The sequence below is a fragment of the Mus caroli genome, chromosome 1, assembly GCF_900094665.2.
Source record: "Mus caroli chromosome 1, CAROLI_EIJ_v1.1, whole genome shotgun sequence".
NCBI classification, from domain to species: Eukaryota; Metazoa; Chordata; class Mammalia; order Rodentia; family Muridae; genus Mus; species Mus caroli.
This window is the reverse complement of record NC_034570.1, coordinates 121,271,889-121,299,547: the sequence shown is the minus strand read 5'-3', so window position 1 is coordinate 121,299,547 and position 27,659 is coordinate 121,271,889. Positions and strand designations below refer to the sequence as shown.

Here is a 27,659-nt window from a genome sequence, read left to right as displayed (position 1 = left end):
CAAGTTCTTTTTAATCTCCAGAATAAAGATTTTCAAATGTCACTTTTCTCACTGCCATATGACTTACATATTTTTTAAACCACACTTCATTTCCAAGAAGCATTGTACCAAAAGCTTGGTGATCAAGGACAGACATCATTGTTAATAATTGTGTAAACCTTGACAGCTTATATTTAAAAATAGCTTGTTGAAAATGTTAGCATTATATCCAGAACTGATTCTGGTCTCATGTTATATAAATGAAAATAGTTCACTTAATCTTTTTTCTTCTCCCCTTTTCATTTTTAACCCTGACATCTTTAATAGGTAGCATTTTGTTAACATTTAATAGAGGCATGCTATAAACTGATCTTAACAAAAAATAAAGCCTGGCCTTCATTCATAAGTTAGGACAATTCTGTTTGCTATTTGTCTAGCTGAATTAAAAAAAAATTCTCCAAAGAATTGGATGGATTCAGAATGGTATGTTCAAGCATAATCAAACAGTGCATTTACTGATGGTTTCTGACTCTCACGTGAAGTAACCACAGGCCACTCTACAGCAATTTGTCACCCAATTCACCCTAATATGCCCCAGCTGGAACTTTTCTCCATCCAGCAAAAACAAAAACAAAAACCCCAACAAAACTAACCAAAATAAAACAGAAAAAAAAATTTAAAGATTAGCACTGGCCCTTGTTCAGTGTAACTTATCCTTCACCATCTCCCACCTCGCTCATTCTGACAGACAGCCTTCAGAATGCGATGTCCCAGGCCACATTTCCCATGATCAGGAATACAGATCCCTTCCGAGGCAAGCCATCGATGACACATTGGATCCTCACAAGGTACAGATTCTGCCAGATGAGGGCAGCGCCCCATGGGCCCTGTAGACTCCATGAGTACATGGCGCTGCCTCATTCTAAAGCCTGAAAGGAGAGAGAAAGGAAGAGTTTCAGCATTTCACACTGATCCTGCAAAGGCTGCTGGGCAGAAGATGAAACTTCCGCATGAACACTTGTAGCTCTGAAGCGTGTATTACCTTGATATAATTTATTTATGAGATGGAGGGATGTGAAATGGAAAGAAAAAGAGAAGCTGTGGGAAGAATGAGTGTAAAAGTGTCTTTCAAGAGAACTTGGGCAGGGTCAGATGGAATTAGATGAAATAATGAACAGGGTGTATCCAGTGGTGTCTATAACCCTGGAGCATCAGTAAAGACTTGCAGCAGCACCTACTAATAGATACATCCACATCTCCTTTTCTGCTATTGGTTGGCCACCCTTTGCTTATGCCTAGTACCTGACCATTCACAGCTTTCTACTTTGAGTAGTCCCTGTACAGCTTCTCTAAGCTTTACACATTAGCATGTCTGTATACACAGTGGTTCTAGAACCCCATTTGCTCCATAACAGGGCATGGGTTCTCAAATTCCCACAGTTAGAGTCCATAATATAGGCATGGGTAGGTCTTGGAATGTTTCAGAATCACTTATGGTGCTTTAATAGAAGTAAGGTAGGAAGAAAAAAAAATCAAGTGTAAATCTGTAAAATGTTCTAAGTCTATAGAAAAATAGAGTGTCTGCCTGTTCTGAAAGGTTTATTATTATTCAGCTTTCTTGAACTGGTGGCATGAGAGAACATGGATACTTTCTTAATATATCTTTTTATTTGTCTAGATGCCAGAAATAGAAGCTATATTTTGCTTTTCGTGTACATGTTTGTTTTTACATAATTTAAAATGACATAGAGAAACAGTGACAATAACATGACTTTGAGAAAATAACAAATGAGTGAATGAGAAGCAGCTGAGATCCATTGATGACTCGGGCTTGCAGTCCTTGGTTCTCCTGATGCATAACTTTTACAGGCTTAGGTTTCACCCACACTGTTTCCTACTATTAGACTCAAAGTCCATCAACCAATCTGGCTTCTTTAGTTTATTTTTCAAACTGGTTCTCATATGTCCCCATCCTGAAATCAGACTCACCCCAGAGGTGAGGATGATGCCAAAGTAATGTGTCGCCCTCCTGTCTCTTCTTTCTAAGTTCTAGGATACAGGAATGTATTGTTACCATGCCTGCTTTATACAGTACCGGGCATTGAACCCAAGGCATTCTCGGTGCTTGGTAAGTACTCAGCTACATCTCAAGCCAAAAGTCCTTTAATTTAACTGTTCCTCTGCCCAAAGCTCATGTGTTTGAACTCTTGGTCTTAAGCTGGTAGTGCTGTTTGGGAAATGGTAAAACTTCTAGGCAGTTGAACCTTACTGGAAGAAGTGGATCACCTAAAGGAGGTCCCTGATGCTTGACAGCTTACCTCTTCCTGTTCATTTTCTGCAAAAGCAATGTGACTGGCCACCGAGGACATCTGTCACCATTCCTTCCCCCACTCTTTTGAGTTTTATCTCTTGAGCTGTAACACCAAGTAAACCTTTCTTCTCCTTAATTTTTGTGAGAAATTTGGTGACAGCAAGACATAAAGTAACAAACTATTTAGACATCATTTAACCAACAGTGACTGTTTCCATAATACTAAAATTGCTAAGTTTAGGGCCAATTTAAATAATAACAACAATGAATATCACTGATCTGTTACCTCCCTAACTCCAGGTCACTAAATACTCAAAATACAATCTATAGAATGCTCAGCTTCCTTCCATGGGAATCTCAAGGAGAGTTACAAGGGGCATACAAAGCCCTCAACCCCATGCATAAATCAAGGGCTTTCCAACTGTTGCCACCCAGGACTTGAATGACTCTTACATGTAACACCTGCACACTGCTTATTCACTGGCATTTGTTTGTACTTGTTTAGCTTTTTTCTTTGAACAAGAAATAGCATGATTTACACTCTGACAACCAGTTCTGAGCACAGGATGGAAACTTAGCATTCTCTATGGAAGTATTTGGGTGTCCTATTTCTGAAGCTTAAGCTAGTGAGGGGCACATGCAGTTTCCCTCTATAAATCATGTTGCATCCATCTTGCCATAAATCTATAGAGTGCATCTCTTCAGTCAATAAATTCTTTTAGACATTTTTTTTTGTGCTGCCCTGTCCAAACTCTAAGTAGGATCAAATCACACCACAAGCTCAGAATAAAACAAGAGCCTTGGCTTCTTATTATATTTAACTTACACATACACAGGCAACCATGCCTACAGTAAACAACAGCAGGGCTGTCCCAGGTGTTCTATTCCAAAAGATATACAACAACCAAGTTCACTGTGCCTGGGGTAGCCAGCATCTCACAATGATTGAATTTTATGTTAGACAATATTATTAATCAGTAACTACTAATAATCATGTGATTTTGATGTGCTATACTGGTGGGAATACAACAAGCAATGCTTCTAAGGGTGTACACAGCTATGAACTAAAACAGCTACAGATGTTCCACTTAGATTTGTCTGAACTTAAACCCTTTAGACTTTCTGTAAGGTTCTCTACTCATTTTAGACATCTGGAAACAAAGGCCACACTTGCAATTTATTGTTCCTTCAAGAGTGTGTCAGCAGTAGGTAGGTGGGTAAGAAGTTGACCAGAGTTCTAACTTCACAGACTTAGCTCCTGGATGAACCATTAATTTTACCTTTGTAAGGTAAACCTCAAAGGAAGGTACCATGGATTGGCCTCTTCAACTCAAGTTAGACAGACTAGAAAGTGGGGTTTGGGGCTCTACATAGAAGATAGTTATAATCATTGTGTCATGGCTAGAGATTTACTATGCACCTTTGATGGAACCCAATATCTCAGGGTTTTCTATATTTTTGTTTGTTGGTTTGCTTGCTTGCTTGCTTATTTTTGCTATAAGCTCTGAATTCAAAATATACGGTTAAGTACGTGACTCTACTTTAGGCAACCAGAAAAGACAGAATAGTGGGTTAGAGAAAGTAAGGACAGAAGAGAAGGTGGCAGAAGAGTAGCCAAAGAGTAGTCTTTCTAGGTGAAGGCAAGGAAGAATTAAAGGAGACTCATGGGTATATCAAAGTCTGAAGACGGTATTTCTGCTATGTCATAGAGTGTCAGTGTCCATGTGAGCTTCCATGAAACTGTTCACAAATAACATAATATTGTCTCCAGGATAACTCATGGTACTAGGCTGAAAAATATAGCCAGCAGACTGCACACACTACTGGCAGAAGCATACTGCATGCTGAACATTGCATTTTCCAGTTGTCTTTGGCTGACCAGGATGATGGATAAGGATATTGAGCCAAAGAACATGATATATTTGAAGTATAGGTGTGTATACACATACTTGTGTGTAGACCGGAGTACAAGCTTGGTTGTCATTCTTTAGAAGTACTTCCTTTATGAGACAGGGTATCTCACTGGCCTCCAAAGTTAATCTGGCTGGCCAGCAAGCCCCAGAGGAATTAGTCTTTCTCTGGCAGCCCAGCACTGGGATTACAAATGTACAACACTGTGCTTGACTTGTTTTCCATAGTTTCTGGAGATTGAATTCAGGCCACCATGTTTGTATGAAAGAAAGTTACTGAATCAGGCATCCTTTCTTTGTCCCAGACTAACTCTTTGATTCCAGTTCTTTAGTTATCAACTGAGAGGGGATGGAGGAAGGAGGAGGGAGGGAGGGAGGGAGGGAGAGAGAGAGAGAGAGAGAGAGAGAGAGAGAGAGCAAGCATTTTAAAGCATCATGATTATTTTCCAGCCTATTATACCACAGAAAATAAGAAGCATTGATAAGGTAAAGCCATCATGAAAACCTTTAATATTTTGCATAAGAAGAAGGTGTAGCCTACTGTCAATATCAACACAGACACACAAAAATGGAAGAGAAAAGCTTATCTGAGTAACATGGATATTATTTCTAATGAAACCAAATAATTTTTTATACAATTTAAGTGAAAGTAGAATTAGAGCCAACCCAGCAAGCAGCAATGGAAAAAGGAAATGTTTTTACTGTAAAATTAGATTTCAGGCATGTCAGTGGTTTCTGACCCTAGTTTGCTGTCTATATTAATTTTTCAGAACGAAAAAAAAATAAAGAGAAACTTTTTAAGAATAGCCCTAGTATTTCCAATTAAAAATATCTTTGCCTGTAGGAACTTTGGAGCGTTTTCTGTGCTGTGGTTAAAGCAGGGAGATATTCTTGAAGTCTGATGTGGAGGTAGGCAGCTATTAGGATGCCACTTATAAAGGTCTCTATCAGGCTCATCTTCAGAAGTTTGCCTTCATAGAACTTAAGTGCAAGTAACCAGGCTGTCAGTAAATCTATGTATCAAGAGGGATTTTTTTTTTAATGGGCATCACACCTATGTGTAGGGCTTATTCATCAGCATTTTCTTTGGGCCAGTTGTCTTTTGTGTTTCTCTAATTGTAAGGCTGCGGGAGTACCTCAGAGATAAAACAATAAACGATTTGAATTCATCCAATTTAAATTCCATTGGAAGGTGTCCCAGCCTCACTTGACAAGCACTGGCCTGCCAAGCGCTGCTCCCCTTGTCTGTCTGTCGCTGATGTGATGGAGGGGCAGAGCCTGTGAACATGACTGGTTTTCTAATGCCCTCTGAGTAGCTGTCATTCCTAAGCCTTAGATGATGCCTGACTGAAGGGGCATCTGACAGAGAACAAGAGAAATATAAAGATAATTTCTTTAACCATTTATTCTATCAGCTAATAAAACATCTCCTAGCATCTGGTTTCCTTATTTCTTTCTGTTTTCTTTTTAAATGGGAATAAAGAAAACAGAATAAAATAAGGAAAACCCAGGTGATCAGGACATGTGTGTTTGGCAAAGGTCTTCTCCTTTCCAAGTCTGTTTCCTTCTTGGTTGCTTGACTTTTCCTCAAATCATCTATTTTTTCCCTCTTTAATACATACACATTGTATACACACATATGTAACTATTAAAGAGTGTACCTATATGAATATGGACCCAGTGCATCAATATATGAGGGTATTAAGTAGCCAGGAATTTATCCAGATTTCTGTTAATCAGTTGATTGGATTTTCTGAGGAGGTAATTCAGATGCAGAACCACACACCCACTGCCATCCCAGGGGTTTTGCCACAGTTAGTGTATGAATTGTGTCCAGGCACTGTGGAATCTAAGTCATATTTACTTTGTGCCTATCGGTGACTGGTCCAGTCCCTACAGGATCATGGGGCAGAAATAAAGAACAGAGAGAGTACAGACTCTATCCTCACCAGTTGGTAGAAATAACAAGATGATTGCTCCCATCCCCAGCACATATTCAGTCTGCCTGTAGGCACAAAATCATTTCCCCAGAGGGAGAACTCCATGCCCGATTTTTCCCAAGAGGAATTAGAGGCAGGTGGTCCTGCCAGGTTTCAGCAAGACATACAGGACTAATTTCTCTCTACTTTGGAGAATTACTTTAAAGTAGTAAACTCTCAGCCCTGAATAACAATCACAAAAGCTGTCCATTATTCCTGACTGTGGTGATTTAGCATTGCAAAAGGAAGCCACCTTCCAGTACCTGTTTGGGGGCTCTAACAAAACCAAAAGTATTAACAGTGACTAAAATGTTCCTGAGGACTGCAGGACTCCTTCACCTTTAGGTCATAACTCCCATTGACCCTACCCAGTCTTTCAGAACCCAAAACTAAATAAGTCTCTGAAAGAAACTGTTTCTTGGGGCAAAATGAACACTCTACCTGGCACTTCAATGCACAATTGGAAGATTGTTTCCATTCTCAAGGCTGGATTTACCACCTTGATCCAAATGTCTTTAGGCTTATGAAGAAAATGAACTGATGGATCTTTGTGTTTGCAAATATACTGTACTAGAGACAAGGGAACACTGGAGCCACCCTTGGCTTAGCTATTGTTTTTGAGTTTGTTTCTATTTGTGTGTGTGTGTGTGTATGAATGTGTGGCTGTTTATGCAGATGCTTGTGTGAGATCAGAGAGCCATCTCTGCTCTTGTTCCTCAGATGCTGTCGAAATTAGTGTTTTGAGACAATTGTTCTGGAGCTTACCAAGGAGAATATGGGGGCTGGCCAGTTAGTCCCAGACCTCTGTCTTTCTTTGTTTCCCAGCACTAGGAATTCTATGTGAGGACCATTATACATTGCTTCTTTTTTTTTTTTTTTTTTTTTTTTTGCATGTGAGTTTTTGGAAATCAAACTATGTCCTTCAAGAAAGGACTTTAGCAAGTGAGCTGTCGCCATGACCAAGATTATCCATTATGTTACAACATGATGTTAGACAAATCAATCTACGTCTTTCTTCTCCCACTTTGGCATTCTATGACCATTTGTATGCTTATAGTAACAGCAATGCTAATGCCAAGATGAATGGAGAATCTGTCATCTGAGATTATCATAGCAGAGTTCAAGAACATGGGGATTTCATAAAGACAAAAATATATTGTCTCAGACTTCCCTAGATTAGCAACATTAAATCAAGGAACAACCCACGTTCTTTCTGCACATTACTGGGACAGGTGGGTTCAATGCCTTCCCAGCTTCTGATGAATTCTAATTTTTGATATTCTTTGGTATGTGTAACTGTGATTTTCAGTGTCTCAATCCTTCTCCATGTGACTTGCATCCTTGTTCTCCTATGGCTCTGTATCCTCACATAATCCTCTTCTTTCTAAGCAGGCATTTCTGTCCAAAGTTCTGTTGTTCATAAGAACACCAATCATTATAATAGGGTTTCCCTTCCTTAGTTACCCCATTGTAATTCAGTTACATTGGCAAGGACCCTTTTGCAAATACCATCATAAATACTCCTGGAATATATGTGCCTTTATAACTTGAGCACATACTTCAGGGGACAAAATTCAACAGAAATGAAAAGATGTATATACATATATTTTCAGGAGGTAACATAGAATAACATTCAGTGAGCACAGAGTTCTACATATAGATATGTTGAGAGAGTACACAAGGAGAAAGAATTACATGCTTTCCCCATGTATTCCAGGGATGTGTTTGAGTTGTGGAGAAGGAAGACTGAGATAAAATTTAAAAGAAGAGTACGTGTGTGTGTGTGTGTGTGTGTGTGTGTGTGTGTGTGTAAAGTTTGGCTTAAGAGAAAATAAATGCAACACAGAAATAGGAAAAGACATGCTCCAAATTGCCATAAAGAAGCCAATGTGCCAAAATAAGAAGACTGACAATATCTATCAAGTAATTGTTCCTAAAGTATAGGCTCAGAATCACTTTTGCCTTCTCAAAATATCCTTAAGGAAGCAATCATTCCCATTCCCTCTCTCCCTGTTCTGTTTTCTCATCGAGTGAAGGAGCAGTGTTAGAGCAGCTAACAGCATTCTGGGAACATAAGCTTAGGACCTAACCACTCAAGATCCATCCCCTGGTCAGAGAGTATTCAGAAGCAAGCATGGCATGGAGTTCCTCTCCAGAACTCTTCCTGGAACTATGGGAGAAGACATTCTCTACTGCATTATTTATTATCTTAAATGAAATTTCTTGCTGAGCTTTGATCTATGAAGATGGCTTATCAAGCTCACCCTACTACAAAGAATGATAGGATGAGAAGACAGCTTGGCAAGTTGAAGCATAGAAAGAACGGAATGGGAAAATTGAGAGCCCCTGACATTGTTCGGTGTCATCCCAACAGCCATTCTGCTTTCAGATGTATGAGTTTCTTCTTTGCTTTGAAATCAGTATGAAGTGGGCTCATATTACCTACATCAATAGGTGCCCAACGTAAAATGAGGTCCACTTGGTGTGTTGAGTGAATCTATGTCTTTGAAAGCAAAGAAGAATGACACATTATGCAGTGAGAATTATGTGTATGGAAGTCCCTCCCTAGAGTAGTTTCAGTCCTGGTAAAGCTTAAAGGGTTTTAGCTTTCAAGGAGCTTACCTTAAAAGCTGGCATGGCACAGATAAAATACAGGAGGACCGATTCTAGGTTCTAAGGGCATCCAAGTCACCCTAAGGAATCTCATGCATAGTTATAAGAAAATGACAGGTTCTAATTATATATGGAGCACAACTGTGCTATTAATGTTATTGGGAATTTTTCTGGGTCCTCAGGTTTTGAGGTTATATGATGTACTACTTAGTCTCACATTGTTATGAGGAAATATCTGACAAAAGCAACTTTCCAAAAGGAGGAGAGATTCACTCCTGCTCACATATTCAGAGGAAGCCAGGGAATGCATGGTGGCTCCTCTGTCCATGGTAGCCGAAACTTGCAGTCTAGCTAGAAGAGCAAAAGGTAGGAGGTAGAACTGGGAGTGCAGAGGATCTCTAGTCCTCAAATATATGTTCCCAGATCCTCATCTGTTCTACCTGTTCTTCATACCTCAGAGGTTCTACAGCACTCAGACACAGATCACCCAACTAGATAGATGGTGTTGAAACACATGAATTTGTAAGGATTTTCATGTCATATAGAGGCTTAGTTCATTTTTATAAATTAATGAAAAACAAAGTTAGCATTCTCTTGTCCTAGATTTAATACTGTTCTTCCTCTTTTCTTTTACAGTAAGGGGCAGAGCAAAATGAAATCCCTGCAACATGAGGATGAATATGGGCATGTGTCTTCACAGAGCAAGCCATAGATGATAATCACGTGAACTTCTAGTAGATATGCATTGTCTTGCACAGACAGGGGGCACAAGGATCATTGCACTCAACAGTTGAGCATGTGGTATTTCTCTGCATGTAAAGTAGGATTATAGCGGAGCAACCACAACCTACCATTTAGAAAGCCAACGGATCTTATTTCTCTTCATATTAATAAAATGAATATTTCTTCTTGGTATAACATACAAGGAGAAACGATGCTGATGGAAACTAAAAGGTCAGTGAAAGATGGAAAGATGTCTCCAGAAATGGACTTTTAGGGGTGGGGATACAAGATGGGGCAAACTAGATTACAATGGCTAAGTAAGTAAAAATAAGTGAAGATGTCATTTTAAGCCCAAGGACACTAAACACCAACCAATAAACACACACATATTTGATGTCCCTCACTAACATATAAAATATAAGGCCAAATGTTAAATGTGGAAATCTGAAAGTATAGCAGTACCAAATATAGTTGGTTTCCAGTGTGATCACAATTAATCATGCCATGAGATATCAGTGGAACCATTACTTACAAGAAAGAGTCAGTTACATTTGTACTTGAGACAGGATCTCATGTAGCCAAAGCTAAACTCAAATTCATTCTGTAGCCAAGAATAGTCCTGTATTTCTAATAATTGCATCTCAACTATCTCAGTGCCATATATTAAAAGCATATACCAGCAAGCCTGGTTTTATGTGGTCCTGCAAGTTGAAACCAGGGCTTTGTGCATGCTAGGCCAGCAATTTACCAACTAGCTGAATCACTAGGACAAAAATTATTTCCAATTGAGTAGCAGTCATTTAACTCAGCTCTGAGCCTAACATAAAAGTCAATCAAGGTCAGATTCTGTGCGTCACGGAAATGTCCTCAGCTGTCTCCCTAATAACTGAACATTGCCAAGCCTGAGCCAGTTATCTAAATACAAACAAATGCTGTCTTAAGCTGGCTTATTCTGAGGAGTAGATATGTGCACAGGAAGCAGATGAAGAAGCATAAACACTCACCTTTCTTCCCCTGAGGATCATGGCAGTTCTCATAAACACATGGGCCCCAGGCTGACCAGGAAGATACTATGCAGTCCATCGAGCAAGGGACATTGCAAAGCTGAGAGGCTGAGGGGGCAGGTCCCAAGCATAGTGTACTTTCCACGGGCCTGGAGACTAAAGTATAAGAACATAAATGATTAAGTCACTTTTGGGGGGCTGTCCTAAAATTGCTCATATCTTTAGCAGGCGTATGATTCTAAACAGTATATGCAATCAAGACAAACATTTTCCCATATGAATGTTTTGTTCTACATTATTAGACTTTGGGGTGAGTAAAGATAAAAGACAGAGACAGAGGGCATGCACTTGAGATTCCTGAAGTGCAAAGGACTCCCGGGGAATTCACAAGAACAGAGGAAATATCACAGACACAAATTATCTAGAGGTATGATTTAAAACAGAATTAAATGGCTTGGTGAGGTTTCAAGAAGAGTCTATCTTAACTATATAAATGACTGGGGCTCTGTGAAAAACATCAAAATCGAACCCCTAAGGTGCAGTGTTTAGCATAACCAATCTACTGCTGTGACTCCCCAGAGGGGTGGAGCTGGCAAAGACAGAAGAAAAATGGTTTCTTGGAACAAGAAGAAAAATGGGACTCTGACTGCAGTTCTGGCTTAAGAAAGCAGTTTCCTAACAGGGTTACCCAGAGGTTTGGGTCTCCAAGGGGGTGGGGGTGCTTTCATGTGTGCAAATTCAGGCTGAGCTTGGCACCCTTAGGATGCAGTCACTATTGTCCATCTGGCCTGTCTCCTGTCCTCTACCTGTAGAGCCTCAGTACCAAAAGAATGCAAGATGTGGACGAGACCAAAAGTTCCTGGCCTTTGTGAATATTTAAGAGTGGAATCTGGAGCCCCTGAAAATGGCACATGTGTCTACATCTATTGCAACAAGATTTACTATAGATGAATTGTGGAATTGACCCATGTGTACATCAATAGAAGAGTAGCTAGAGGGGGATTTCAAGGAAAGGGGAATAGAATATAGACTCTAAGATAGGTGAAGGGGGGTGGATAATGGATCATGAAGGGATAAATGAATGGAGTAGGAGGGGTGAGAAGGGTAGAACAGGGAGTTTAGGAAGAGAAAGCTTACATTAAAAACCTTTGAAAATGCCATATAGGGACCTACTACTATAGAAGTGGTTGAAAATATATACATATTCATAGATAAAAAAGGGTTCAGTAAAACACTCCAAATATTAAAGACTGTTGTCATTGCTCTTGTTTAGCCTCTAGAACTTGGTGGCATGACCCTGTTAATGGAGGCACCACATACTTGAATCAGAGGATATAGACAGGTCAGGGTGGTATCAACCTGGAAGCACCATCCTACTGGCTGGCTTTCATTGTGCTGGAGGATCCCGTGCATACCACCAGGGAAACAAAGTTCTCATCAGCCTACACAACTGTAAACCATGTGAGCCACATGAAATATAATAAGATATTAAAGCAATGAGGTGGTATGTAAGAAGAGAAAAATGTCTTCTTATGGGGGTGATCAATTAATATGTACTAATTCTTTACATGTACATCAAAAAGAGCATCTAAATATAAAACCATTTACATTTCTTACACAGAGTTGCCTCACACTGAGAAAGTTTTGAGTTAGTGGAGCATTCCAAACTTTGTGAGCAATAGCTACAGGTCTGGAAGTTTTATCTACTGACTGGCTTGTTCTATTCTGTAAATATTTCCTGTGTGTCATTTCCATTCAGTTGAGCAGGTGGAAAATGCCTCAAAGGTGGGAAGAGCTGGGAGGGGATTGCGTGGTGAGTCCAGCCACCTTCTTTGTTTCCTTGCTTTCTCTGGGTGTGGAAGAATCAGATATAGTGATGGTTGTGACCCATCACCACTCTGGGCAGATGAACCTTGAATAAGAACAGAACCAACAGCAAAAGAGAAAATAAACGTCATCATGAAAAAGACACAGGATGTGTGTGTCTGGTTGGAGTTACTGTGAACAAAGACAGTATGAATCACTCCTGAAAGTGACCTGAAGAGATTGAGAAAACAACACCAATATTTTATTTGCATATTGATTAAATATTTGAAATATTTAAATTTATTTTAAAGTTCATCAAATCAATTTAATCTGACTTAAAATGAAAGTCAAGGGCAAAGTTATATTGCCAATGTGAATTCGAAAACACATCTGTCATGGAGTGGAGGCAGGAAGAGGAGGAGATAGCAGAAACTGGGGGAATTAGTGGAGCTGCCCAGGGATATTTATGAGAGGTAGTGATTAGACGAAGTTCACACTAAAGTTTTCAGTGGGATGGGAAACCAAACTAGAGATGTACCAATGATATGGCTGGATTCAGAATAAGGCAACCCACACAAGACACACATTCACAGAGTAAATAAGATAACTGAGTCTTCCTTTTTTTTTATTGGATATTTTATGTTATTTACATTTCAAATGTAAACCCCTTTCCCAGTTTCTCCCCTGGAACACTCCTATCCCATCCATCCTCTCCCTGCTTCTGTGAGGATGCTTCCCTCCCACCCACTCACTCCCACCTCTCCTCCCTGGCATACCCCTACACTAGGATATCAAGCCTTCAAGGACCAAGGACCTCTTCTCCTATTGGTGCCAGACAGAGCCATCTACTGCTACATATATGCCATGTGTCCCTCCATGTGTACTCTTTGGTTAGTCTTCCTAAACTACCAAGTCACCATTTAAACCAGCCACTCCAGGGTTGTGTCTGTGTTCAATCTACTAACAAGATTAGGTCAGCCACAGATTACCAGGCAATGGAATGAGAGACATCTGTGCATCCCACAAATATCAACCAAGCTAGGTGTTTTATTGTGGACGTGTGTTTGTCTCCCATCTTGTGTGTGTTGGCACTTACTCTCACCTAGAAAGGAACTCTTGCAGAACGTAAGAAAGTGGGTGTGGCAGCTGATTAGTTCAATCATTTACTAAACATGCATAATACATGCCAAACGTAGGTTACAACACCAAACACACACTAACACATTTAGTCTGGGTAGCTTCTCGTTGACTTTGACCTATGTGTTCTTTATGTATCTCTAGTTTTTAAAATAAAAGTACTACAGTATAGAAATGTTAGCCCACAGTTTGGAGGGATAGTTCATCAATTACAGTGCAAAATTATATTCCCAGAACCTATATGGGTGGTGCATATCTCTAACTCCAGGGACTCCAACATCTTCCAACTGCCTGGGATTATACTCCCATGCAGATATATTTACATAGAAACATAGACAAAATGAAAAAATAATTAAAAAAAATTTAAAAATTTTTAGCTCATCTGCCCATAAGCTCAGCTAAGGAATGGTAGAGATAAGGTCTGGAAGCAGGCAGTTTGGCTTCTGAGTCTGTGGTGTGAACCACTCCATTGGGTGATGTTTTTACTTGACATTTCCTAGTGCCCATTGTGGAGGGGACACTGGCTGAATAGCCATAAATTGTCTCTGTTCTCCCCCACTGATTGCCTATCATTCTGGAGAATAACTACAAAATATGTTAGACATTCCATATCAGGATAGAAGAGAAGAACTGGCCAAAAAGCTTGGACTGTCTGACAGTGACCTGACAGCAAGGTATCCTTCAATACCATGCCATATGCCCTAATATATGAAACTCAGGGTGGCCACATTTAGGTGGGCAATTCTGAGCTAAGAACACAGCCATGTTCTTTATATACCTTGGAAGACTGGATCAGGATAAGCTAGATTTTATTTTTTCCTTGCAACTAGCCAGTAAGTAACAAATCTGCTTCATGAAACATGTTGTACATGAGTGATTTCTGTCTTATTGGACTCAGAAAAGTTGATAATCAGTGCACGGTAACCAATCACACAGCTTGTGTAAACACCATGTTATTGATGGAGGAGTGACAATGATGAGTGAAACACACCAAGACCCTCTACTCATAGAACCATATCACCCTGGGTTTGATTGAAACTTCAAATGCATCCAGGGCACCACAAGATGCCAATGGTTTTGCTGTCTTTCAATTGTCATGTTTCCCTCCTTCCAACCCCAGCCAGATGAAGTATAAGATGCCAGTGCTAAAGCAGTCCCCAAACGGCTCATCTCTAAGGCGAATCAATGGTATGCTACCATATCTCTGCATCTGACACTGGCACAGGAGCTGACACTTCTCCACCCACCAGCAAGTATCCACCAGGCACATGGTAAAATATCAGTAAACTTCATGTGCAGCTCCCAGAATGACTGGCAGGAAAGGCTTTTAGATAGAACCCCCATTACAAAGAGACAGGGGAACATACCCTGAAGCTGAATCTGTCAGGACACCACAACCAAAGTTAAATTATATCTCTTTAATTTTGAAGAGAAGTTGAGAGTGGTTAAGGGGTTCCACATACTGAAGTCCTCTTTTATAAATACTTAACTGTCAATTAGTAGACTCTTAGACAATACACGTAATAGAAGATTTCAAAGTATAGAGGGTCACTATTACATGGAAAAAGATCAGGAAGTAATTTCCTTGGGGACTCCAAAGTGACATATTAGAGACCCAAGGATGGGATAAAACCATTTGTCAAAGCAGTCATTTTTCTTCAGCACCTGCTGCTTTGATGGACAGTTAGTCTTAATCTATATCAATAAATTCTTCCAGTCCTGGTGAAATGTCTAAGATGCTTCACTTAGGCACTGAATCGATGTGTCTGGGTCAACCTGGGTCTTTCATGACCCTAAGCCCCATCCCAGGACACATTTGCTCCAGAAATAAATCATGAGTATGTCACAAAGCTCTTAACAACTTCAGAACACTAGAGAAGGGCAAACATAGGATGCTTCTACACTTATCGACTGATATCCCTGGATGTTAGCTCTAGGGATAACTGAGTTTAATTAATCAATTTGACTAAAAAACTAAACTCCAAAGACATGGGTACTTTGTACAATTTCATTCTCAAATCCAAAGGAGAGTAAAGCCTGAACCTCAGGCCAGGAGGCAAACTTACCCCCTATCTGTGGTTTCAGTTTTCTTTCTATAAAATGAAAGCATCAGTCAAGACAGGATAGCCTTTGTATGAGTCAAAGTGTATGAGAGGTAGACAGAGATAGAACAGATCCAAGGAACCTAAGAATGTGCCAGACTCAATTTAACCCTTTAAGCTAGACCTAAACTTTTCTTTATACCACTGCTTCAGAATTCTAACCTGGGTTCATATCTGGCCCACTGAAGAGATACAGAACCCCAAATTTGCTAATCTCAGAAGACTAGTTACTATTTACTCATTACTCATGCATAAGAATATTCCAATTCCAGTATCTTAGGGAGTGAGTGGGATGGAGTTGGATCCTGCTGGAGTTGGAGTATCTACAGTTCCCACGTTATTAAGCCTTCATTTATCCTGACTCAAACTCCATCTAGAGGGCTTGAAGTAGGAATTGTTGCTTTCCTGGTCACTATCTTTGAAATGGCTGTTAGCTAACTCTGTCATCTCAAACACAGTGACTCCCTGGTCAGTGAACACCTTTATTACTGCATTTTTCTCCTGGAAGCTTTCTGCCCCCCTGACACTGACCACATGCTGGACTGAAGACACCATTAATCAGGCCTCATAGGCTGTGTGGCCTCTGAACACCACAATTTCAGTTCTCTCAGAGACTTCTAATGATCCTCAAGTATTAAAATACCCCCAAACTTTTAACTAGGATAAAGTCTGAACTCTATGTAGCAGAGTCTTTCCCAATGCTGAGGAATACATTACTGTATTTTAAGTGGTTGCTCATATTTGGTAGTAATTAATATTTTGAATATTCTGGTACCTAACCTGGAATTTTTCATTTGCAGTGAGAAATGATTAAATTGACCTAGTCTAAAAGAAATGTTGAAGTCTGCTACTAATGATTGCAAAGTTTTCTTAAATAATGAATGACTCAATGCACAGACTGCTAATTAACAAGGGACAAAATGTGCTGGTAGGTGATACACTCAGTGTTACAAAATGTGCACTGTTCTGAATTCTAGAAAGGAATAAAGTTCATTTTCTTCTTTAGGGAAAAGGTAATTTCAGATGAGCATAGAGTTTTAAAGAAAATGTACTGTAGGTAAGGAAAACCTTCGTGTTGTGGTTAGCCATGGAACTACCACACCGACAATTATATTACTAATTACAATATGGAATAATGAACTTTTCTACAGTTTATTCTTTAAAATCAAATCCAGCTAGAATCCCAACTAATTTGAATTAACAAAACAGGATGATGCAAATATTTGTGAGAGAAACCACTTCTATTCCAAATGATGGATACTTTGCAAGATCTAATTGGCTTTATTTCTTTAACCCTGCAAATAGAACATTTAAACAGAAAAATATTAATTTGCTAATTATAATTAATATCTCCAAGGCCCCCTTTAGTCTATAGCCCCTTTATTCATTTGCCTAAAAGAAAAATATTATCATAGCAGCTAATAGATACTTCTTTTTTAATATATCTATTATTAGATGAAAAATTTAAGACATTCTTTCAAAACTCACAAAGCAGTCAATGTAATTCTGTCATGGCACAATTAAATGCACATTATCTTCAGGACAATGAGAGGCATCTGTGGAATTAATGATTATATTTTCTCCCATAATTTTCAAGGCTAAAAAATGAAAATCAGATACAATTTTTGGGACACTCTGAAACCTACATTAACTTACCTTCTATCCACATCATCGTAAAACAATTTAAACCCTCTATCTCCAACTGATTTTATGCAAAATATTCAATTTTGTAAATATCATCAACCTCCATAAAGAAGGTATTCAGACAAGTCAGATCCATCCCAATCTTCCAGGCCTGACATAGGCCCCACAGGAAATTTTGACTCAAGGACGTAGGATTCCCTCATTGCTTGGGCTTTCCAAGAAGCAGCCATAACAGAAACAGCAATTGCCCAAATTTAATTCAAAACTAATGAAAGAGCCTACTTATGTAAAAATGCTGCTTCCTAAATGATTTTTGAGAAACAATATTGCCTCTGACATATCCATTTAGGGAATACACTGACTTGGCAGAAACTCAATCCACCTTCTGCTAAAATAAAATGGCCTCTTTTACAGACCAAGGGAGTCAAATGGATGAAGGGTAAAGATAAATAATAGCACAGTTTCAAGCATGAAGTTCTTTGACTCTGAGAAAATGCATGAATTATTTCAGTTACCCTTTGCCACTGGGATTTGCAAAATAATATATCATTTTTTAAGTTGGTAGACAGAAGAAAAGCCAATCTTTCTTCTAGTACTTACAGTCAGCTTTAAAAATTAAATTGCATCTCATCCTGTTACACCTAATGAAGCTTAATTTTAGCCATATTGTGACTCTCTTGGCAAAGTACTGTGCAATATAATTTGGCAGGAGGGTGTGTGTATATACAGCAGATTTGATATCTGAAAAATAATTTCCGCAATTAGAAGTAATTATGTGAAATTTGGACACATGTCCAAAAGTTTCTAAATTTAATTCATTTAATCTAATCTATTAGAAAATGCCCGTCCGTGGATACATTTGCTGTTGCTGAAAAGTAACTACACTATAGACTAAAAAATGAAATAGCAATATTCAGAACAAAAATGAAGTCTGAATACAGTTTTATAGAGCAATCGACAGCCAATAATTATGTGCTTAAAGAAGTATAGGAGCGTGGCATACTCTGTTTATTATTTTACAGTCTCACTTCTGAGCCCATTTTGAGATTTTTTTTCTGTTTGCTTTGTGGATGTTTGGCTAAGAGCTAAAGAGGGAACTAAGGAAGAATTAAGGAAAAGAAATGACCCAAGGATAATATTTTTTACTCTTTATAAAATTAAAACCATTATGGCTGAGTGAGAAGGCCCGGAGGACATTTAGAGGGATGAGAATGAGTCCCGACAAAGAGGAAATTTAGGAAGGTCAGGAGGACAGACGAAAGAACAGAGTTAATGTGGAGGTCAAAGGCAGAAATGGTCTCTGCAAAGCACTGCTTGTAAGAGGGTTCAGTACAAGAGTCTCCCTTCTCTTCAGCACTTTGTAACAAATAGCTCATTGTCTATAGAAACAATGACAGGAGTCAAATGAGAGTGAGTCTTCCCTAATCACCTATTTAAGTTATTGATGCTAATAATACTGGCTGACATGCACCCGTGCTTGGCATCAAGCATGGAACATCAAGCTTGAATCCAAGCCCACCTTTAAAATTTTTTTCATTTTAATATTTTCTATCACTTCCCATTTTAAACTGAGAATTACAATAAACTCAGACAGATTTCAGAATATTTTTAAATACTTCATTTTATGTGGATGGAAGGTTTGTGTACCCCATGCATACCCTGTGCCCCAGAAGACAGAAGATATAGGTGACTGTGAGCTCTTATGTGGGTGTTGGAATTGAACCCAAGTGTTCTCCAAAAATAATAAATTCTCCTAACTGCTGAGGTATCTCTCCACCCCTCAGGCCCACCTTTGATCATCAAATGCAGGTGAGATGAATGTGAGTAATCAGGACCACTGAGATGTCATAGCTGAAACATCACACCATCCCATGTGTGATGTGAGGAGCTCAGCTCCAATCATCTTAAATCTGTATTTTAACATTGGGTTTTGCTATGTCTTTGTCTTTGTAACAAAACTGGGGAATGGGAAAATATCTGCCATTATAGTAATAATTAGGAGGAAAAGAAAACACTGAAGCTATTTTTAAAAAATGTCAAGATAAAACTTACAGAGGAGTAACTGCAAATATCAACAGCACCCATCATTATCTTGAACTTAAGGCAACTGTGGTCACCTACACTGAACCTATATATGGCTGCCCCAGTATATAACTAGTTATGGATGGAAGCTTATTCCTCTGTGCTGAAATATTGGCTACTAGAAGATTCTGCCAAGAGGTGTCTTTATTCTCAGTTGTATACACAGTAGTAAGTTCAGTGCTGTAATGGATATCCAAGCCTATGGTCACACAAACGGCCCTGGTTAAACTCGATGGGTTTAAAAAGCAACAGGGCATGAACATGATCAAGGAAGTATTAATGAGAAGAGGGTATGGCAAGGGTGGGATTGAGAAAAGAGATACTGAGAATATAAATGCACAATAGCATGGATGAAATAGTCAAGGAAAAATTCAATTGATAAAAACTGTCAGCTGTAAAGGTGAAATATCAGGAAGTATTGTTACGGAGAGAGGAGGAACTATGTGGCAATTTCTGTGGTGATTACAAAAGGTCCCTGTGATTAGTTTTAAAGGCTACAGAGATAGTAAATGAAACGGTTTGTGATTATTTGAATTTTACATGTTAATGTTAGTTACTTCCTAAAGATCTATACACATACTCTCTACTGCACACCTTTCCATCTGTCCCTCTTAATAACAATGAAATACCTTGAAGTTGGGAAGAGGTAGGACCAAAACTCCCCTTTCACTAAGTGCAAATCTTACCATTCTTACAAAATATTTCTCCTCATCAGCTGATAAAGGGCAAAGATAATTACATATCCCTAAAGCCAATGAACATGAACTGGAAGGAAGCAAGAATACAGAGCCCCTGTTGAGATGAGGAAGCTGGAGGAGGAAATGGAAGAGGATGGGTGCCATTGAAACAGGGAGCAAATTGGTTTTAGAACTTGTCACAGAATGCATGGAAGGCAGTGTGGGAGGATCAGGCAAGACAGCCCCTCATTTCTGCTGACTCAGACCATGGCTTACTAAGAATAACAAGAATGAGCCTTTGAAATACCACAGTTCTGTGAGAAACCAGCCTCAAACTACAGAGCTGACAGCCCCTTCAAAGGGAGAACAGGATGTGTGTGCCATGATTATTATAGACTCTCTAGAAAGAATTATGTATCTCTAACATAAATCACAGAGCCTCCTGCTTTTCACAGAAAGGAAAATGAAGGCCTTGCTGGCTCTATGTTCTTGTTAGTGCATGCTACTTAAAATGTGCAAATCACTTTACATTGAACACTTTACTTCACCTTCAAAAGAGGGCTCTGAGAGTCCTGAAAGGGACAGGAATGAGGCCATGCATAACAACTTTAAAATGCAGAATAGTTCATTCTTTTGAACAGAGAAATACATGACTTTTTTTAACCAAAACCATTTGTAATTTGTCTATGCATTATGAATGCAAACCCTTGCATTTTAAAACTTCTTCCCACTGATTTATTACACACCTCACTCTTAGAATCTGTTACTGTCAGGCCCAAAGTGTAATCTAGTAGCTTATCTTCAATGGAATCCATTTGACTCAGCTTTGAGACAGAACTGGTGCCAAGGTATCAGGGAGAACAATAAGGGTTAGTAAATCTTGAAAAATTTATGATTAGCAGGATAAAAAAATGAACCCTCTGGATAATGTACAGACAATAATTTTAAGAATACAATTAACAAATTATTCTCACTAAAGACCCAACAAACAGGGAGACTGTTGCTATCTGTGTGAATCAAAGCTCTTACCAACAAACCTCCATAGAATAACCAACTTGGCCTACTCAATCTGTGCCCTTTGATAATTTCCTCTCTAAGGAGTCCTTGTGAGCATCTTTTCCTTAATTGTCCTCTCCTCCCTCCTTGCTTTTAACAGTTCCACTATTCTTAGGGTATCTGGATTGCATAATGTATATTTGTATTTTAAGAAGAAAATCAAAAGAACATATTTTATTATTGTCTCTTCTTGGATATAATGCCCACACCTCAAGGACCATATGGATTGAAACCTACCAATCAGTTTGTATGCTATGCAATCCACCTGAAGAATCCTGGAGAACATATCAACCAATCCTGTGAGTTAACGCCCATGGTAAAACCTCTAGTTTCTAATAGAAAACTTAATTGTAAAAGTTCCATCTGAGACTCTACAATTTGTACATGATGGAGACATGACAAGAAGCCCTGAACAGTGTAGCTCCAGCTTTTTCTCTTCTTTTCCTCTTGGCCACTCTGTGAGGCTTCTTCTGGTACAAGATCAGTAGAGCTTAGATTCCTCCCATGTCTCCTGCCTGCAGGCTGAAGTAATCATTTGCATCACTCCATTTTCTGTGTGAGCTTGAGTAATAATCTTTATGCCAATGCTTTCACTACAGTGAAGAGAGAGCACTCATCAAGATATTTTGAGCAAAATACTTAGGAATGTAGAAAATAAGGACAGTGAATAGTATGCTGTAGAATTTCATGAATTTTAAAAATACCTGCTTATATATCAGTAGTGTTATAAAAGGCTTCTTGGAAATTGCATAGTCTTTAATTTTTTTACATTTACCTAAGTAGTCTGAGAAAAACAGTCATACAATGACTAATTACATGTCCTAAAATACATGTCATTTTTGAAACCATAATTTTATAGAGAAAACATAAAAAATAGAGAAATAATAATAAGTATTTCATCTAAAATAACCTAGATAATTTTGTATTAAAAGCAGCATGGATATAGTTAGAAGTTCTTAATATAAATTAACATCAAACTTTAAAGTGTTTGTGTTTATGTGCATAAAGATGTGTGGATTGAACGTGTCTCTAGCTGCATATGTATCAGAAGATGGCCTAGTCGGCCATCAGTGGAAAGAGAGGCCCATTGGTCATGCAAACTTTATCTGCCTCAGTACAGGGGAACCCCAGGCCCCAGGGCCAAGAAGTGGAAGTGGGGGGGGGAGAGAAGTGGAGGAGGGAGCAGGTGGGGGACTTTTGGGATAGAATTGGAAATGTAAATGAAATAAATACCTAATAAAAAATCATCAAAAAAGAAATTGAAAACAGCCTATATGCCTATCAACTGATGAAAAAAAAATGAAATTCCTAAAGTACAACTTTTTAGACAATGTGAAAAAAACATAAAGCTGTAATAACTTTTTAAAATAATTTATACTTTTAAGTTGGAGTTATCATAAGTAAATAGTAAATAAATAAGCTGGAGATGTTCAAAGCAATGCAGTGCAATGAGAAGACCCATTTACCATGGCTAATCTTGTAATAAGGAGAACCGGAAGTACTAGAGTAGTTGTGGCCTTTCAGATGAAAGTCAGACATATGACAGCTCAAGATATTACCGTAGAGAAGGAAGTAGAGCTCAGGACCCTTCAGGAGCTCCCTATAAAAGACACAGTCGATAATGAGCCACCTCATCTGAGAGCCAAGGACAACTTACCCGTAATGACCCCAAGAGAATCCAAAATGAGGCTAGCCCTACAATCTCATGTGTTTCTATTCTCTAAAAACACAGCTAGAACCGTGCCTTGCCAGCCAGTAGACAAGAGCCACCATTAGCTGTGTTGTTGCTACCATCCAGAGTTACTGTCTTATTGTATATCTGAAATACATAAAATTAAGACTTGATACCAATTGTTACACTGTAAGAGACTGAGACTTACTTTGTAGTGCGTTTGTAGACTGACCCTTGCCTGGCCTCACGATTCTTAATGTCTAAAGAGTAACAGGTAGGACTGCTAAGAAAATTCAGTAAGGCAACTGCCTTGGGAGGCTGAGACCTGACATGGATCCTCAGAACCTACATATGTGCTTACAACAGCGATGAGGTTTAAATGAGAGACGGACATGGGTGGGTTCCTACAGTTCACTGTCTAGCTTACCTAGCCTTCATGGTGAAGTTCTCATCTAGTAAGAGATTGTCTAAAAACAACAACAACAACAACAACGGAAGAAAGAAAAGGAAGAAAATGAAAGATATCTCAGTAGCAACACCGGATCTTGCCTTCTAATATATACATGTTACATGTGCCCACATGTGTGCAAATACACACACATTAATTAATTAATTAATTAATTAATTAATAGGCTAGCACATAAGTAAGGAAGCAAATAAATAAGAAAAACAAGCAAGTTTAAAATAAATTCTTTCCTCCTTGGAACACATGTTTTTTTTCATAGGTGTATTCCCTCCAGAAGTCTACAATGGAGAGAGTACTGTGGTGTCTTATACAGTATCTCATCTCTACAAAGAAAAGCAAAAACAGAACAAAAACAATTGCTAGGAATGTCCTCTGATTCATCAACAATGGTTTAATCAACCTAGAATTCCATCCAAAGGCCAGCACATTCATTCACTCTGCCTTTCATGAAACACATTAAAAACTAAAATTGCAACCCTGCCATTTCCCAAGCCCTTACATACTCCATGTCCATTTGGAACATATTTTATCTTCCAGATAGTAGCATTTTCCCCCAAGACACTTTTCATTTTCTTCCAATTAAGTTTCAAAATGTCTACTGTTAACACCACTCTTACCAGAGGCTCCATATTACAAGGTTCTCAGATCAGCAAGTGCTTATGACCAAGAAAAAAAAATGTGACTTTTGAAAATGAGTAGTTTTAAATAATCATTTTCCATGATGGAAACTTATATGCACCATGAAGACATTAAACAAGAATACCACACAAGTTGACAAGTTGCCCCATACATAAGAACAGATATTTGCTGTTCCCTGTTCACCCTGTAAACTTCAAATCAGCCTAATTCTTACAAGTACACAGCAAGCATTTACAAGTTATCAGTATAACTTGATTAAATATTTCCAATTCTAATGCAGAAAATGAGTTTTAAAAGGTAGCATTTAACAGCAAAGATTTGATACACAATTGAAAGAATTAAAAAAAAAAAAGCTGGGCTGGGTATGTAGATCATCTGGTAGAATGCTTACTATTATGCAGTCCTGCATTCCATGACCAGCATGGTATAAATTGGGCACAGTGATGCCCACATGACACATGGGGATCAGACTTTAAAGTCATTACCAGATATGTAAGGAGTCCAAGGTCAGTGCGAGACTCATGAGATCCTGTCAGAGAATGAAAGAATGAAGGGAAGGAAAGGAGGAAGGGAGGGAGGAAGGAAGGGAGGGAGGGAGGGAGGAAGGGAGGGAGGGAACAAGAAAAGAGCAAAGAGAAGCAGGGAGGAATAATCATGAAGATGACTGAAACCTACACTGCCACACACATGATAATACAATTTAAATCTACAATGTTTCATTATCAAGGAACAAATATGAGATGAGATCTAGCTTATCATCCTTTTTGGCAAGCCAATACCTCAGTTTAGATACACTAAGATGTCTATTTCTAATACTTGTGCCCAAAGAGAGGCTTTTTCTAAGTCAGCTAAGACTCGTTCATGGTCTTCACTCATATATAGATCCTGGGGTCTGGTCAGATTGAAACCCTCATCTGAAATTCAAAGTCACGTCCATGGTTTTATGTTCCTACAAGTTATCTTAAAAGTAGGAAAAAACTGAAAATTATGAAAAAAAATCCCTAGAAATAGAAAGGAGAATTACAGGGAAAAATAAAGGTGACTGGCTAAGAGAAAGATTGCCCACCACTGAGACCCCGGTAGATGATTAAAAGCAAGATATTAATAATAATGTGTACTGTCACTAGAGTGAGGTTAATAGGAGCATTAAGGTCAGAATGTAGCACATATTTGTTAATAATGCTGAAGTGGAAAACTACATAGACAGTGTGAATGTGCCTGCATTCAACAATTAACCCTTGCAATCTCTGAGAAATAAGCAGTGGCCTTTCAAAAGAAATCCATTCTTCATAAAGTAAACTATCTTGGAGGGAGAAATCATCTCTTTACCACAGGCCACTGTCACATATGACATGCCAGCAGCATTAAAACTGGAAGAAAATGTTGAGCCCTCCACCACCACTGCTCTCTATGTTGGTGCTGCGCCACCTTGCTCTCTGCTCATCCTGATGCAGCTGATGAATCTATAGCAGACATCTGCTAGAGCAGCCTTTTCCTGTGGACTGCAAAAGTCCCAGAGTGAAGACTGTATGGTTCTGCTTCCTGGTGAGTTTACAATCTGAATGGAAGAATTTAGGTTTGCACATGAAAACTGGGGTCCATTACAGAACAGGGGTGTGGTTAAGTACTCCCAGGAGTAGCAGCAATTGTACCTAAAGTAGGTTTTGTTCACAGACAGGGATATCAGTAGCATGGAGAGGGGCTGAAACATTTGAAAATGCCTGTGCAAAACTATAAAGCTAGTCTCCTACTATACCTCTCTTTTTGTTCCTGAAAGATAATTTATGCACATGTGTGTGCATGCACACATGTGTGAGAGAGAGACAGAGATGATAGATGATGGATAGATAGATAGATAATAGATAGATAGATAGATAGATAGATAGATAGATAGATAGATAGATAGATAGATAGATGATAGGTAGATAGATGATAGATAGAGAGTAGGTGACATCTCAGATATTTTTCATTTTGATTGACACAGATCATTCTGTTGTCTTTTTTTTTTCTTCTTGTGCATATGCCTAAAATTGTCAACTCATGAACTCTGGCTCTTAACATCCTGTAGACATGTTAGGATTAAACACACTCAAATCACGTACCTAGCTTTTTATCTTTTTAATCATTTATCTTATTTTATAAGATTATGAAGTAATTACATCATTTCCCCCTTCCCTTTCCTTTTTCCGTTTCAAACTCTCTCAAATATGTAACATCCCATCTTGCTTTCTTTTAAACTCCCAGTCTTTTTCTTTATATTGACTTTTTTACAGACAGACAGACAGACACACACACATACACACACCTAGTACATAAAAATAACCTCCTCTGTAATCTCTATATTATTTGTATATATAAGTTTTCAGGGCTGACCATTTTTTATTGTATAACCAACTGCTGTGCTCTTTGTTGAGGAAAATATTTTCTCCCATTCTCAGCATTCCTTGTTGTCTGTAATTTGTTGTGTAAGGATGTGGTAAGGGCTTCTCCCAACCATATTAGCATGTAGATTGCTATTGGCTTTGTGTAGCTCATGTTGGTATGACTGTATGGGTGTAGTTTCTGATATTCCTAGAAGACCTGAAGTCAAATCAAACTCTATTCCTCTGGCTCTTAGAATCCTTGAGCCTTATAAACAGAATTGGGTTTATAGATTTATTACTTGGGACAACCCTCTACAAGTAAGTCTTTTGAATATTTGTGGCTTTCTGGAGTGGCCTCCCTTCATCTGTTCCAAAGAGAAGCTTCCTTGATGGGAGCTGAGGACCACAATTACCTGTGGGTATAAGGAAAATATTTAGAATGTAGGTAGGCTTTATGCTGGTGGAGTAGAGTGGTAGTTTTCTCTTCTCTTTCAAGATTCATGGCTGCACTAGTTCTGGCAAGTTGGCTAGGTTCATTGTACCAGGCATGATTTCCCTCTTCTTAAATGGGCCTTGAGTCCAATTAGAGAGCTGTTGTTTGTCACCATTAAAGTGTGTGTGCCTCTATTACACTCTTAGGTTTAACATGCCGCACTGATCATTATGGTTCACAGACATCATAGCTGGGCAGGAATGTTGCTTGCCTTCTTTGGAAGCATGCATGGTGCCTTCTAATACCATGAAAACAGGTCTTCAGGGAGGAGGTTTTCTGGTTCACTTCAGCTCTGGGGCCTTTGGGTTCTGTGTTTGTTGTGCATGCTATCATTAACAATAGGACTTTACCTTCCAGCTCTTGGAGGTAACCAAAGGCAACGGTAATAGTCTATGACCAACAAGTCAAAAGAAGGATTGCAATGCCTGGTTTGGGGGATTTTGTTAGAAAGTTTTTGGCTCATGGGAGAAGTATTGTGAACTCAGGTGGAAAAATTTTAAACTATATACACATGCATTTCCATACCAATTTATGTGTAATATAGGTCTTTTTGATAGACAGTTAATAATATGATTCAATATGACTTTTTCAAAGTCCTTGCTCCTTTATACCCCCCTTCCTCCTCCTATATTTATTCCCTTCCTCCTCTCTAATTAGAGCATCTCATTTTCTCATTTCAACTCTCAGATGATGTGTACCCTGCTATTCCCCTCTCTAATGCTATCTATCAACCTGGCAATAATATATTTTTTAACTTTCCTGGTTTATAAAGTTGCTCTAGGATATAACTTAAACCTGCAGATTTGGAGATAAAAACTTTGTGAGGAAGAATATGCTGTATTTGTCTTTCTGGGTCTAGTTAACCTCACTCAATGTGATCTTTATTCATTCTAACCATGTACCTACAAAGTTTATGATTTCCTCCTGATTTACATTAGTTTATAAACCACACTTTCATTATCCATTTATTGTGTGAAGGACATTAAGGTTGTTTCTACTAACT

At 38.7% G+C, this 27,659-nt stretch overlaps 1 protein-coding gene across 1 annotated transcript in view; it reads right to left on the bottom strand.

Moving 5' to 3' along the window:
* Thsd7b (thrombospondin type 1 domain containing 7B) overlaps positions 1-27,659 on the bottom strand; it is an 879,842-nt gene that overhangs the window by 495,908 nt on the left and 356,275 nt on the right. Inside the window, exons 6-7 of the mRNA XM_021164520.2 lie at positions 10,520-10,675; positions 711-908 (exon numbers count right to left, since the gene is read on the bottom strand). Of these exons, the coding sequence (XP_021020179.1) occupies positions 711-908; positions 10,520-10,675 (354 nt within the window). The remainder of the gene's footprint in view (positions 1-710; positions 909-10,519; positions 10,676-27,659) is intronic.